The sequence below is a fragment of the Nothoprocta perdicaria genome, unplaced genomic scaffold (assembly GCF_003342845.1).
Source record: "Nothoprocta perdicaria isolate Ctin4 unplaced genomic scaffold, notPer1 scaffold_382, whole genome shotgun sequence".
Classification (NCBI taxonomy): Eukaryota; Metazoa; Chordata; class Aves; order Tinamiformes; family Tinamidae; genus Nothoprocta; species Nothoprocta perdicaria.
The window spans coordinates 100,056-115,756 of record NW_020455624.1 but is presented as its reverse complement, the minus strand read 5'-3'; the positions used below and the strand labels follow the sequence as shown (position 1 = coordinate 115,756).

Sequence of the window (15,701 nt, the reverse complement as noted above, 5' to 3'; positions counted from 1 at the left end):
AAAAAAAAAAAAAAAAAAAAAAAATCAAACCCAAGAACCTTTTAACAAGCAGACTAGGCTGAGGAGCTGGACACAAGTAAATCAGAAAACACAAATGTCCCAGCACTGGAATTCTCACCCGCTAATTCTGACAGCAGCATCAGGAACTAGCCTGCCTTCCTCATGGCAGATGATACAACATCTGACCTCCATTTTGGGAAATGTGTAGCTAGAAACACCTCTGCCTGCTGGCCAGATGAGTCAGAGGTGAGATTCATTCAATGCCCAAGGCCAGCACCTCCTCTCAGCATCCTTATGTCTTTCTCACCTTGTTCTTCTTCCCACCTCTAATCAAGTAAAGGTTAAATAAAAATATAATTACRAACTTGTTTTCCTCCCATTCCACCTCCATTTCTGGTTGACTACTTAAATCAGACAACTTGATAATAAAAAAAAYAGAGCAGCAAACAGCTACTGACTTCTTTGTACAGAACTGTGTCTTTTTTTAATGTCACTGAAAATCACCTCTTTCATTCCTGTTATTTCACCTACAGACTGCTGCTTGGAAAATGGCTGTTAATAATTAGGGAAACAAGATCTCTTCCCTCCCACACAGAACCAGTCGGTAACCATCACTCTTGCCATTTTGCTTATAAACCGTCTTCCTTTCCCTCACCTGTCTTGCACTCCCTTTGTAGGCTGTAAACTCTTTGATATGTGGACTAACACTATGTGGGAATTCACAAAGTCTTAATCAGCTCTTGGCGCTCCACCCATGCAAATCAGTGAATACAGAATTGGGGGATGAGAGAGGAGAAGGAACACGCATGTGATTTAACATGTTGTTTCCCCCGTTGACAACCATACATCCCTATGAAAGAGGCTGCATGAAGTATGTCTGGCAGCTTTGATTACAGAGAATTTCCTGGATCACATCCTGTGATGCTGTAAGTCATCTACAGTATAAGCAAGTATTAATATGTGTTTAAAAACCAGATCCACTTTTATGAAGAGGCATCTTCATGATGATGCTTGGATATCTAACTGCTTAGCACCCAACAAGAACATGGACCTCTCAATACCATAAATTACCTGCTACTTGAGCTATAAAAGTTGAAGAGCCTTTACAGTCTAGCTATATATTTTAATTCTTCAAGGAAAAYCTATCCTGTTGGCCCTCTGCACTCCCCTCCAAAAAAAAAGAAATACTTCTAGATATTCATAACAACTCTTAATGATTTTTGAAATGGACTAAGAGACTTCCCTCGGTTCTAACTTGTTGCTCTCACAACTTAAGAAWCTCAGTAGTTGTGGAATCCTTCGGTGTCATGCCATAGTTGTAGATCATAAATAGCCCATATCTTTGGCCCTAGTAAGGGTCTTTATTCAACTTGATGGTCCTTCTAAGGAAGCAAAACAGCCCCCTATTCTGTAATCCTTTCCAAAGAAATGGGTCATGATCAGCACTCACCTGTGCATGTTTCCATTGGTGGTGAAGGACTGTCCACATACTGAACATTTATAAGGCCTTTCACCTGAGTGCACCAGCATGTGGCGATCAAGGGAGCTCGCTGAGCTCAGAGACTTTCCACAGATGCTGCAGGAATGGTCTGTCCCTCCAGTGTCAGTGTTATGCTAGAGAAAGCAATGATTTTTTTTATTGAATGTCCCTTCTGAAGGGCCAGTAAAATACTAGAGAAAACAACTTAAAAGCAGCTTTACAGAGTCACTTGCCAAAATGACTCACATTAAATGCGCCCTGAATATCTCTCCTCCCAAGCCCTCCCTCCTCAACTCCCCCCCGGCCCTTTGCTTTTAATTTCCTTAATGCACCATCATGGGTAGCTGCTTCACACAGCCTCATGTCCACTACATGCAGTATTTCTGATGATGTGCAGCAGGAGAGGATTGAGGGGATCCAGCAGCAACCCATGAGATTCATCCCATGGGTGCCTTGGGATACCTTAAGCCATGCAGAGGTTTGGAATCACCGGAGTGCAAAGGGGAAAACCTCACGACAGAATAAAACACTTAAAATACATGCTCTTTAAAGGTAATTTCTAAGACACTGTTTAGCAAGAAAACAGAAGGGCTTGTGTATACATACATAGACTCCAGTGCCATAAGAATACATCTCAGTAACCATTAACTACTGTGCTATATGCACCACCTTTTTTTAACTTGCATTTAAAGACTTGATGACTTCTTCATATACCTCCCCCTTCATCCTCCCCCCAAAAATCTCTAGGGGAATCAAAAAGGAAAAAAAAATAATAGTACAGAAGGGAGAACTGTAGTACTAAGCATCATGTGGGCTCATGGTGGTGAGGTCCAAAGTTCCTCTATAAAGTACATACGTATCTGAAGAGGAGAATGGAAGGCCCATAGCTGACTGAAAAGATTATCAGCCATTAAAAATAAATAAACAGATAACCATATTTTTAATTTTGTCCTCCCAAATTGCTGCAACCTTGCTGCAAAGGACTTCCTGCTTCTTAATTTGCATGAGCACTAAAGGGAACTGTACTCAAACACAGGATAACAAAACAGGACATATGCCTCTTGATGGAAGGGGTTTTCTGAATCCCTGGGATACCTTAAATGATGCAGAACAGGATACACTTCCTTGTTTGAGCTGCTCCTGGGAAAGAGAGGTCTAAGGGAAGGGAGATAACTACTTTTATGTTAACCTTCTTTATCTACTGAAAGCAAAACAATTGAAAAAAGCATAATGGAACCTCTCGGGTTTGTATGTGGATTTTTTTTTTTTTTTTTTGCTGTAAGAAAATGCACTCAATAAAAGTAAGAATCAGGAGCTGGTACTTTGCATACCTGACGAATGTGCATAGTTAGCTGGTGCTGTGTAGTGCAAATCTTTTCACACAGAGGACAGGTATAGGAAGACTTCTCTTCTTTTGTTTCCTGTGAACAAAACACACCAAGCAAAAAATCAGAAGGAATACATCTATAATAAAAGTTTTCAAAAGCTACAACCGTGAGGACGGAAAAAAACCTAAGCCACCCCACGTACAAAAAGCCACTGCTAACAGAACAGCTTGCATGTATACATTTATCAACCTGATAGATCCCTCAGGGAAGTTTCAGAAACTTCTGAATTTATAAATAGGAGCCATTTCAACCACCGCAGAAGTGCAGCAGCTGTTCTAACAGCACACAGATACTCGGCAGTAGCAGTTTAGGACAGGAAGTGAAGGCAATTACTGCAACCAGCTCCAACTGCCAGAAGGAGTTTAGGTGAGCAGAGTAATTACCCAGGCTGGATCCCTGCCAGAATACATGGGCAAACCCCACTAATCTCCCCAAAGATCTCTAATGAGAGCAAGTCTTCAGGACTTCAGGTTTTCCATGCTATCTGAAAGGCAGGGCACTAGCCCGATGACCTTCTCTTAGGGCTGCTTGTCCTGCTCCATGGCTGACTCAGAAGGAAGAGCTGCACTTACTGAATCACCAGCGCTATTTCCCTTAGCATCCTGTGTTTCTCCTGGAAGCATCCCATCCAGGCACACTGGCCAGGCCCAACCCTTCTTAAGCTTGCAAGATCTGATGAGATCATAGCCAGAAAGAGGTGACAACGCAGGAGTGTACGTGACTCAAAACGAGCACATTATGAATCTCCACCCAGGTGAGAACCAGGACCAACCATGGCCAAAGCATGAGTACAAACAATGAAGCTGACTGGAGAACTCGGCCTGATTTAAGTATGCCCTTGAGACACTAGTAAAACCACATGAAATGGCACTCTCACAGGAACCAAAGACATTTTCCCGAAGCATCCACAAGGATGGCTCCTGAATGACATACTGGATATTTCACCATCTCAATAGGAGGTCTGCATGTGGCTTCTACACCAGAGCCTGCACACGAAAAGCAGCAAGGTCTGGCACTGAAAATTAAACCTCAATTTTCTGTAGAATGCAGAATGCAGTAGAATGTTGTCTGAACTTGTGGTACCAAAGACAGTACAAAAATCATCTCTGAATGACGGATGGATAAGTAAAATGTTCATGCTAAAAGGATGCTTTCTTCTTAATTTCCTTGCTGACTACTTTAAGCACCATTAGTAAAAACCATGAAAACAAGCAAAAGAAAACCCTGAAGAGCTCTTTAGTCAGAAATGGGAGGGAGTTGATGGATATGAGTGTATCCATCCATTTCCTCCTTCCAAACAACTCTTTTCTCAATCACTGCTCCAAAAGTCATCAATTGAGAAACAACTATTTCCAGACTATCAGACACAAGCATTTGTGGGAAATTCTGGGAATTACTTACCCAAACCTTTGTGACAAATTCCCTGGAATTTTAAGAGAAAAGATGCTGACAAAGTGTTAGGGAAAGCATTTTGAAGTCTTACAGAACTTAATGAAGCAATATCCCCATTTAAAAGCGTCCCTCTGACTTGGAGGGACCATTGTATAACGAGAGCTCCCCACTAGAATCTGACATTGTGTTTTCCAAAACAGAATCATGATAATTTTCTATTAATCTCTGTCACTTTGGGATGAATAGCTATTTTCTTGTTTTGCTTCAAGTAAACAAAACATGTGACCTCACATCTGAAAGTATCAGGAGTGCAAAAGTTAGGATTCCCCACTCCCCTTTACTATTTCTCTTGCACATACATACATTTTTCTAATCATACTTCAGGACTCTATATGCTAAAGCAGACCTCACTATAGCTTGCACACAGGTCCAGACGTAAGGTACCATTACTTACAAAACATTGAAAAGCAAGCAGAAAAGGTTGCCATTATGAAATCTGAGCACACCAAGAAAATTAAAGCACATTATCCAGGTGCCCCCTCCCCACACACACATTTTTACATACAAACAGATCATTCTCACAAACAGGCACTCCATCCTACCTATACTACCTTAATTTTACTACATGCAGTAAGTCTGTGGAGTCATGCACAGCTCCAATTATACTGCAACCCTGTTAAAGTTGGCTCAGGACAAGGAACAAGCACACTGTGCTGAGAGGAAAATCCCTGCAGCTGTGCTGACAGTTTAGATGGTGTTTAATCCCCAGGGTATTTCTGTGAAATTATCAACCTACTTTTTTCTTTTCTTTTTTTTCTTTTTGCCCCCTTTTGAATGAGTGATACAGTCCCACATGATGCAATTAATTGTTCCAAAGCCTGCTTTCTAGACTGCCTACCTGCTTTGAATCAGTAAATTAACAGAAGATAGAGTAATTACTAGTTCACCTTGAAGCAAAGATCAGAAATACACTAGAGCTCAGCCAGAGCTGATTACTATTGAATCTGGGGTTTATTATTAACTAAAACCCAAACTTTCTCCCGTGGTCACAGAGGGTACACACTGCATACCATAACACAGCTCAAGCAAATCGAGGGTAGCTACAACAGGAATTCTGTTGACTGACCCAATTCAGATGAAAAAACATCAGCATCCCTACTGCAAAAGCACTCCCACCAATAAATTTAAAACAGAGCACTAATGCACCCCACTGGAGCCAGGTTGGTGAAAAAGCACTTCCTGAGCTGAAAGACAGTATTAGCAGCTAATTTGTTAGCTGTTCTCTCTGTAGAAAGTCAGTCTGGCACTGCTGTTACGCATTCAACTGATGGATGGCAAGTCATTTGAGTTGTGCATTAAGCTTATTTGTTTTTCTCCATCTCAAGAAATGCCATCATTATGGGTTCTGTTTCTTGAGGTTGTTTTGTTTTGTTTTCTTGAAGAGCAAGGAAAACGCTAAGTTAAAATGTGTGCAGGCTGATGTGAGAACATGCTTACTAGACTATGGGTAGACTACAGCCAAGATAAAGTCAGCATTATAAAGAGAACCATAGACTTGGGACAAAGGTTCAGGGCAAAACGTTTCGCTGCCAACTCATGGGAAAGAGCAGTCAGGCCTAGAAAACGAACTAACTGTTATTATTGTCGCAATTACAATACAGGGCACATTCTGACCAGAATTAGAGACCTGTGTGCTGCTACACGCTGAAACAATTCAGTGCTTTCATTTTGCTATGCTGAAAATGAAAATTCACCATAGTAGAGGTTCTTAAGCAGATTGATACCCACTTAATATTTCACATCTCACTTTATTTTCTCAGTAACATAGCCATTTGTCCTCCCTATCCTGGTGATAACAATCTTTCATCATAGAAACAAATAGGTTATTTACTATGTTTTCAATGTATTTATTTATTTTTACACCATAAGAATCCCTCTTAATCCTGTCACATTTACTCTTGAACTTTCTTTGATTCGATGCCCATTGAAATATCAGGTGGAATAAAGGTCAGTAACGCTAATAAACTTCCCTGAAGCCGAACCACATGGTGCACCAAAGGCAGCTGTGTAACAGCACTGCCACTGGCACTAGTTTGAACACCAACGCCTTCCTCACACTATGAAATCAGAGAAACTAGAGCAACCCCTAACTGGGAGCATGAGCAAATAAACTTTAAATCCAAGTGCGAGAGAGTATGATCTAACAAACCTAGTTGCCAGTATATTACTCTTCATTTACAAATTCTCTTTTTCATTTACAATTAATAGATTTTAATTCCTTTTAAACAAAAAAAAACCCCAAAACTCAAGACAAGCCACGTATCAACAGACTTTATATTTGGACAACTGGGCAACTACTTTCCACGAATGATGCTTCTCAGCTTTTCTGGTCCCTGCTACCTCTTGAATCATTTAAAAATTCTCTGTGTTTCCCCAAAAGTTCAGAAGTCAAACAGACACAAGAATTTGGGGCATTTCTTACTGTTCTGCAGCACTCTCAGTAGTAGGGCTTGCCTCATCAAGAGAGAAACGTGGATATAAATAATCACAGCTTTAAGTGATATGGTTTTCTCCTTTCACTTCTTTAGAACAATACTGCTATCAACTAGTGTCATCAACTGGTAAATGGAAAAAAAAATGATAAAGAGCTACATATATTTGCACTGCAGGATTTATGCAAAGCATTCCGCAATAGCTCTTCATATTTTTATTAGCAACAAAGTAAGGGCACCTTACACTGCAAACATGTGAACTGAGGGTCCTGACAGATGTTTCGTTCTATCACCACCTTTAACCTTGAAGCACCTGCACTTTTACGAGGAACAGGCATCTAGTTGATGAGGGGTCCAGCACACAGCCAGGCCAAGCCTTACAGCACGTTTTCATACGGACCCCCTCCTACTTATCCAAGCTATTTATTTTCCCGCCCCCCACCCAGGATAGTGAAACAAACTGGTTCTTCAACGGGTTAGGTGAATGCAAAAGCCTGGGTAAAGGAGGCAGAGGGGAAGACAGGGCAGTTGTCGGCGGCGTTGCCCCTGCAGCGGCTCCCGTTTGATGAGTTTGCCCACGGAACGGGAGCGCGTGCTTGGAGCTTTTACACCTGAATCTGGGCACGCTGGACCTGCAATTTTTTCTGCAGTTTTCTACAGTTAGGTTCTGAAGGGCCACCAGAAAGCATACATAGAGGGGCAAGGAGATGGGAAATAACTAAGGGAAAAAAGAAAGGCAAAATATCAAACCAAACCTAATTATGACTTATCTCTTCCAACACATATGTTTGACTCTCTGTGGTCCCCATGTATTCAGGCCTACGTACCTGGTTTCTCCTGCCAATCCGACTGGGTGCAGGAGACTTTGAGGGGGATTTGACGTTTTGAGGGTTCCCGCCATTTTCAGCAATCTTCCCCACATTCATTACTGCTGACATCATGGCGTCGATGGAGGACAGGTCTGCTCCGTCCAAACTGTTGGGTGAGCTTGGGGATACCTTGTAACAGTTTAAGCTTTCCAGCTGCTGCTCTGGAATTAAAAATAAAAACACACATAAGCGTTGCTAAGCCCATCCGACCCCCTCTCCCCAAAAAAAAGCAAAAAAAAAAAAAACCCAAAAAACACAGTGTTTTCACTTGCCTGTATCTCCCAATGAATATTTCAAAGAATTCACAATTCACATTCTGCTTCAACATCAAGAAATAAAGAAAACAGTCCATGATAATTGGAGCTCTCTTCTTGTAATAGGAAATATTTGCCATTTCAGAATTCTTAGGAAAAGTTGTAAAGTTTTCCTCATAGGACATTGGTGATATCCTAAACTCATTGTGGAGCCTACAGTCAGATTTATAATGGTGTAATTTGTGGTACCTCCTGATTATAGTGGACTCTCAGGGCAGTGCTGATGAAGGCACACTCTGGCAGGCACAATCATTCCAACAAGCAGGCATTTGGGACTGAACTGCACAAGTAATGAACTAGCAATACAGTACAGGGTACTAGGTTCTCTATCTAGCACAGTTTAAGCCAGCTCTTTATATGCAGTAAACTAAATATTAAAAATTCATCCTCTCAAAAAATTTTTTAAAAATCACCTCCTTACTGCAGCAGCTGACATCTATATCATTCCCACCCACTGCCAATCAGTATCAGTCCCTGCAGTATGTTCTACCCCTGACTAACATCATCCCACCGGTAAAGCTGTTCAGATTCAGACTTCTCTATCATGTTTTATATGCAGCAATGATGCTCCTGTTTCAGACAGCAAATTCCAAGCAGTTCGAGTCACAACTGAGAACCCATCTCTGGTAAAGCCCTTCCAAATTCCCTTTTAGGGGCTTGAAAGGGAAAAATCCCCTCAAACTAAGTACTCTTTTTCCCAAAAAGGAGTCTTTCCAACAAAGAAAACCACTCTGCAAGTCCAAAGCTCTAGCAAAGCCATCACCTTGGACTGACGGCACAGAAACGTAAAATGTCCATGAAGTGAGAAAGTTATTGTAACACAAGAGGATGTGAGAGGGAACAAGGAGGAACATGTTTGTCTGTGAACATTTGATCTCTGCATAATACTGCCTCTGGAAGATAAGTTTGAGCATTACAAACAGGTGTTTTTTGAGGATAAGTAATATGGTGCCAAGTTACTAGGAGCCAAGAAAATCTTAGCTTGGAAGCCTGCAGTGGTAGCTGAGTATTTATGTGCCCATGCTTCTGCTCACTGTGTTTCATACTTTTCACACAGAGAAAGATTATGGATGGGCAAAGAAATTTATGTGCCAATGCTTCTGCTCAATTTACCTTCTACTCTTCACACAGATAAGGGCTATAGATGGGATAAGAAATGCTTCTCCAAGCCTTAATCAATGTTCTAAATTAGAGGGGCACTCAGTTCAAGTCAAACCGGTTACCTTCATTTTTCTCCCCTGGTTGACTGAGGCTCTCCAGATCCTGCTCGCTGGTCTCCTCACTTAGTGTGGTATGATTAGCAGCGTCTGGCTCCTCAGCCTCTTCCTCAGCAGCACCCTCGAGCACTAGGTGAGGGAGATTGAGAAAGAGAAAGGGAGTAAGCTTCTCTGGATGCCATTTTAGCAAAATAAGACCACAGCCCTTACGTTTGAGGGCTCCCGTCCCTGGTAGATAGGTTAGAGCATGGAGATACTCAGCTAGTTGTCAATACAGCCAAGCGCCTGCTCCCATAAGTGACCTGAAAAAGAGCTGGGAGATGTCCCTGGCCCTGCCAGCAGTGAAACCTGTGCAAAGCAAGGGAGGGAGCCTTTGCTCGACTTGGTCTTCAGGATTCAGCCAGCAAAAACAGGAGGAGGGAGAGCATGCAAGCGTATCACTGACAGTCATGACATTTGGCTGAGAAGCTGGAAGTGTATTCTGGAGCTAGAGAATTTAAGTAATTCAGTTTCATACATTCCCGCCCGCCCTCTTTCCCTTCCCAGAGGGGTAACGTTTACTCCAATAGATAAATTCACAGTGACCTTTTTCTTCCTTCTAGCAGTGGTGAAATGACTTCTGAGGTTTCTGGGAACATTTGGCACATTCCTCACATCCACTGCCCAAAGCTTTCAGATGAGCTGAAGACACAGACAACCATGATATTTGCTGACAGACTTTTTTCCACACCCTGTTCGGAAGCCACAGACTTATCATGCTATTGCTGGGGTTTCAGGAAGGATGCTGGCGCTGGCTGCAGAACGGCCGGGCAGCTAAACACCATTTTAGAGGCAACAATGAAGAGATGACACATGAGAAAGGGAAGTCCTCCCTCGTGGCACCCACAGCAATGGCCGGATTTACAAACAAGACCACTTGTAATACTGAAAAATACAGACCAAATTTTAACGGAGAAACAYACTTCTATAACCTTATAAGCAAAATTATTATTTCAGTATGGAAATGCATATTGGGGGTGTTTCTTCATCTCAGACTTCAGAATTTTGTCCAGCAAACCTAATACAAGTTTTCCTTTTTTATAGAAAACAGCGACCATCAGSCTCAAATGTGGTTACCTCATCAGGCAGAGTTTATTCCTTTWAAAAAWTTTTTTTAAAGAAACTTTTWAAAAAGTTTCTTCSTTTTTAAAAAATATTCTCAAGGATGACATGCAAATCAGTTGCATTACATGTCTGCATCTGAACAGCATTTGCAAACAACAAACTGCAGTACCCCAATTCCTGACAYTTTGAAGTGCACAACAGAATGCAAAGAAAGAGAAAAGGCCCACTTCTGCTGCCTTCTCTTGTGACAAACAGTTTCTTAGTTCCAGCACAAAAAATAATCAGCAGAATCAGGGCTCCCAGATTCAACCAGTCGCCTTCCTAGGAACAGCTCTGGTGACTTGACATAGTGACTCAGCACAGGCTAGAGATGGAACCTGGGACCTTACAGAGCSCTATGGCTTAAGGCTGTACATATCACCACCTCCTTAAGCACAGTTTTTAACCGACTTCTCCAAAAAGACTTTTTTTTTTTTTTCCTATTCTGATTGATTTAAGACAATTCTTGTCTAGCCATTTTTTGTACCTTCYTGTGAAAGAGAATGCTAGTTTGCCCTATGACAGCGATCTCCTGATTCAAGAAGACCCAGCTATCCATCTTTCTGTATTTTCTTCTATTAGGATCGTAGTTGCTGGTTTGTTTGTTTTTTTGGGGGGGTGGAGGAGGTGATTTCAGGTCTTCATAAAAGGTTCACTTGACTTCATAACTTTTTTCATAAGCATCTTTTTTAACCACTAAGGTGGACAGCCTGATTTAATTTTAAAAAGAATATGCACAAAAGGATTATTTTTGAGACTGATCTAAGCCTTTTAAGTTGCTTACTATTACCTACTTAGTACCATGAAAAAATATGACCACTTCAAATTATTTTAAATTATTTTGGGGATATCTGTTAAAGTAGTGCAAATAAGTACTCCAGCACTTTAAAATAATAATAATAAACAACAACAATAAAAAAAAGGTCTTTCTTCCTATGTAGACCTGTTCTTTCCTGTTTCAACCAACACATACAGCATTAATGTTATCATTGGTCACATCCTAAAAAAAAGTTGACCAAGGTAACTTTAAAATTGCTGAGGATCTTCCCAGAGAACTAGAGACTAAACTGCTAGAACTGCTTTTAACAACAGTGAAAATGTGATGTTTTCATCAAGAACAGAAGAGGCAGGCACACGGGTATATATTAACGAACCCACCTCCTGGTTTTGAAACACCTGCAAGCTTGCTCTCTGTTCTTTCAGAAGAAAAGCTCTGTATTACAGCCTCTCACAGCTTCTGTGAGCCAAAAGCCATTTTATTTCTGAATCTAAAACATTTTCCTGCTAATGCAAAGAAAGATGTACAGTCATAGATCTTGTTTTTAAAATAGCTTTCAACACATTTAAAACTTCCTAATTGAGAAGCAGTGGGAAGACTGAAACCTTAATTTTCACAAAAGTAACTATTATTATTGTGTGCTTTTATTCACATATGTATTTTCCATTCTCTTGCATTAAAGAAAAATGCCCCACTGAAACAAAGACAACTGCATAAGCAGCGCACTGCTTTCAAGAGCATAACTTTCTATTTGCAATAGGATATAGAAACAATAAGAATACTGGGCCAAATCACTCCTTCCTGTGGGAAAACCCATGGCAGAGAGCCTCCAGGCAGGAACATATTGAGAGATTTCTCTTGCAGATTTTTTTTTTTTTTTTTAATAAAGGCACCACTGAGGATATGGATTTTTTTTTTTTTTCCACAGCACCTATGAACCTCAGGGAACGAGACAGGCAGTCGAGCACAGATACCCATTTGAGGCCGTGTTCAGGACTGCGCGGTTTGCACCACACTCCCCTTGTGGGGGGTTGTGCTGATGGAGCCTTCTTCCGCCCTTTCCCCAAAGAAAACAAGACCTCCAGGAAAGAGGGACAAACAGGAAACAGGCTGGCAAACAGCACAGCCCCAGGTTGCATTCAACATCTGACCAAAGCCTCTAGGAACCGGGTAAGCATTTAAGGCATCTTCCACTTTTGAAGAATGCCYGCAGTGTCTCTGCCATCCTCTCCTGAGAGCAGAGAATGAGTAAGAGAGGGGGAACGAGAGCTGCATACACATGCAAGGGGAAAACAACACAACACAGAAACTCATCCAGCACACTGCCCTGCCACACCGAGGGACCCTGCTCCTCCGTGGGAACGGGTCCCCTCCACATCCCCCTCCACAGACGATGCTCCTGGAAACGTGGAACGAAGGGCAGTCACAATCCTGCAGAGAAACCCCAGGGGCCTTTAGCTCAGAGGGCCACCCTTGATGCCGCACATAACCTGCTAACGGGAGAGCCTGTGAGAGCCTCTGAGAGCCTCTGAGAATGCAGAGGGTTGGTTTAAATAAATAAAAAAAAAAAAAAAAAAAAAAAAGCCTTGTTGCTTCCCATTCAGTCTGTACAGGAAGACACTTGCTAGACCTATTTCCTCCTTTGGGATAAAGTGTGACTCCACTGTATGCTAAAGCTGAGCCCATCAACGGTTACTTCTCCCACTGATTCTCTGCATTTATTTCTATTTAATTATTTTGTTTTAAGACTACTCTCAACTGCTACAGTTGTTTCTCCTTTGAGCACAGAGCATCACTGATGAAGCAGAAAGGAGAACATGAGCTAGAGGAGAAGGAAGAAGAAAGGAGAAGAAATGATGAGTCTTTAGAGTCACAGTCACTTGACTTGCTGTGCAGAGGCTGCTCCACGAGCTTGCCCAGCCCCTCGGGGTACTCACGAGTTGAGTTCCTGCTCCAGCCCTCTCCACTGCCTCTGCTGCGCTTGGAATAGATAGGAAGAAACATACGACAAGGGCAAGGAGGGGGAAACCTGTAGCACAAAGCAGCTCATTGTTCTGCCTTAAGGAAAAAGAAAAAATCCACACCAACATTAAACTACAAGCAATGAAATAATTGGGCCATGGAAAGATTAACACTTTCAGCTGAAAGTTGTATCAGTTTCATTAAATTTGCTGCTACTTTTATCGGTTTCATTAAATTTGCTGCTGTACCTCTTTCATGGAGAGGAGAAACAGAAGAAACAAATGACAGCTCGGGGAATGTGGATTCCCTTGCATGTGTTTCAAAACATTTTCTCCTGTGGGACCCCAGAGAGAATATTAAGTGGTCTTCACCACTTGTATCTTACCAAAATTATTTGCTTATAAGAAGTTTTCCCACTGTTTTTTTTCTAACTAAACACACACACACAAGCCAAGGATCATTTAAATGAAGGCCAGACCTTCCAGTATACAAATTTATAAAAGGGCAAAACTTCAAAGAGGGCATCTCATTTGAATAGAACAAAAGTTTGCAGTTTACCCTCAAGATTATAAGATCTAAGTATCACTACATCACATTCGAAAACACTTTTGATGCACTGGTCTTGCACTAAGCTTCACACAGAGGTGCAAATTTTAGTAAGAGAGTACACGGCGACATTTCCAAGTGTAAATGGTCACTTACGCCCCAAGAGAAGYGTACAGTCACCCAAATTATATTTTGTTATTTTGCCTCAAAGCCTTCTGGAAGGAAAGAGGYTGAAAATTAGTTGTGTGTGAAGAAAAGGGGGTACTATTCATAGCCACTGCCTCAAGGCAAAGGAAAACCAAAAGAGAAAAGTTTCCCCAACTGACCTTTTTAATACCAACTCTGCCCTTGCTACTAAGGTGCTGGTGCTGAGTCAGCACCCCAGCACTAGAGAAATACACTGGCAGCGTCACCCTACTGTCACCACGTAACACAGATCAGCCTATGGGGAAAGACAGACAAGCATTAAAAAAAAAAGAATGGAATGGGTACATACAGAGCGGTTGTTCTTTCACTTACAAATCAGACAGTAGTATCCCAAAGATCTTGAACTTACACTTGTAGCAGAAGGGGAAAAAAAAAAAAGAAAAAACCTCAAAGGAAACAACAAACAAGAGGAACATCCCTAGAAAGGCATTCTCTAATCACTGATGGTTTGCATTGCTATGCACACTTTTAGCAGTTACTGATAGCTGTTTTAACTATATCGCAGGTAGATTTTCCTTTGTAAAATAGCACTACAAATCCACAAAATCCATATCCTTTTTCTTACCTAAGACATAYACAAACTAACACAGACACAGAATAAACAAATAAAGCACATGCTCCTTGCTACTTAAACTCGCAGTCTTAAAACTGAGTCAGCGACCATCTTCTTTATTTGGGCAGCGGAGAGAAAGCACCTTGCCAGAACAAAAAGACTCCCACATTTATGAACCACTGTTTGTTGGGCCACATTATGGACACATGGTTGTTACAACACCTAAAAGCTAGGTTATATGTTAAATATTCTAATATTTTACTTCTCTTATTTTTTTTCCCTTGCCCATATGATGCAAAATGTAGGAGTAGTCTTATATAGTCTTTGATGTTTTGTGATTATGAACGATCAATGGCCTGCAGGACTTTGACTTACATTACCAAAGTATCTCCCTGTAAAATTCATTAGAATTTCAATCTAGCTGAAGCCTTAAAAGAATTTCAGCTCTGAATTACCATGGTATTCTGATGTACATTGATAAAACCACACTGAAAACAAGGAAGCTTTACCGCTACCTAGCAGTGAGATGCTGTCCTGACAAAGCAGGGGGTTCCTCGCCAAAATTCACCTACGTCGCCCAACCAGTTAGCAGTGGAGCAAAGAGCCTCGAGGCTGCCTTAACGTAAAAATGCATTTACACCTGCCATCTTGTCCCTGGGCTTAATTTGCAAACTTTAATGAAGCACCCAAGTTCGTTTCAGTTGTACTAACTCTATGGTGTGGGAATGGCATCTCACAGAGGTGCCTGTGGTCTCGCTAGGCTAGAAAGGAGAACTAGCGTACACGCTGCTCCAGGGCTGAGAGTGAAAGCAAAATCTCAAGGGCCTCACACTCGTGACGGGGAAGCCTGGTCCTCCGCCAGCACACTCTGCACCTTAGAGAGTTAACTCGAGCCTGCAGCAAGTTGGCGTACAGCAGAACTGCTCTCAGGGTCACTGCCACACGAAATGCACAGCACAGCTGTAAGAACACCCTCAATTAAACCGAACAGTTGCTGATGAATTTGGAGATTTTCTAACTCCTTATCCCCCTCCTCTGACCTACCAAAGAAGCATCTACAAGCTGTTCCGCATCCTCACTGCTCGAATCAGCTTGTGGGTTAGCACCTGGCCCTCCAGGAAGCCTTTGTCACCAAACTTCAGCAAGCTTCGAGAATTTGTTCAAGCAAAAAGAATACAGAGATTTGAAGATGGTTTTGAAAAGACTGAAGTCACACACGAACCACCTTTAAAGGGGCAGACACGCACACACAACCGTGAGCAACAAAGAAAGCAGCAGCTGTAAACAGACATCCCTCCACTCCTGCCCAGATGAGCAAGGGCAAGCATCTCTCCATCCTCATCCTTGCTCACTTCTCACA

At 41.8% G+C, this 15,701-nt stretch overlaps 1 protein-coding gene across 1 annotated transcript in view; it reads right to left on the bottom strand.

The window, feature by feature from the left end:
• Nucleotides 1-9,276, bottom strand: part of RREB1 (ras responsive element binding protein 1) — a 63,557-nt gene extending 54,281 nt beyond the window's left edge. Inside the window, exons 1-4 of the mRNA XM_026044789.1 lie at nucleotides 9,159-9,276; nucleotides 7,580-7,782; nucleotides 2,812-2,901; nucleotides 1,451-1,614 (exon numbers count right to left, since the gene is read on the bottom strand). Coding sequence (XP_025900574.1) covers nucleotides 1,451-1,614; nucleotides 2,812-2,901; nucleotides 7,580-7,693 — 368 coding nt within the window. The 5' untranslated portion in view covers nucleotides 7,694-7,782; nucleotides 9,159-9,276. The remainder of the gene's footprint in view (nucleotides 1-1,450; nucleotides 1,615-2,811; nucleotides 2,902-7,579; nucleotides 7,783-9,158) is intronic.
• Nucleotides 9,277-15,701: the final 6,425 nt, after the last annotated feature.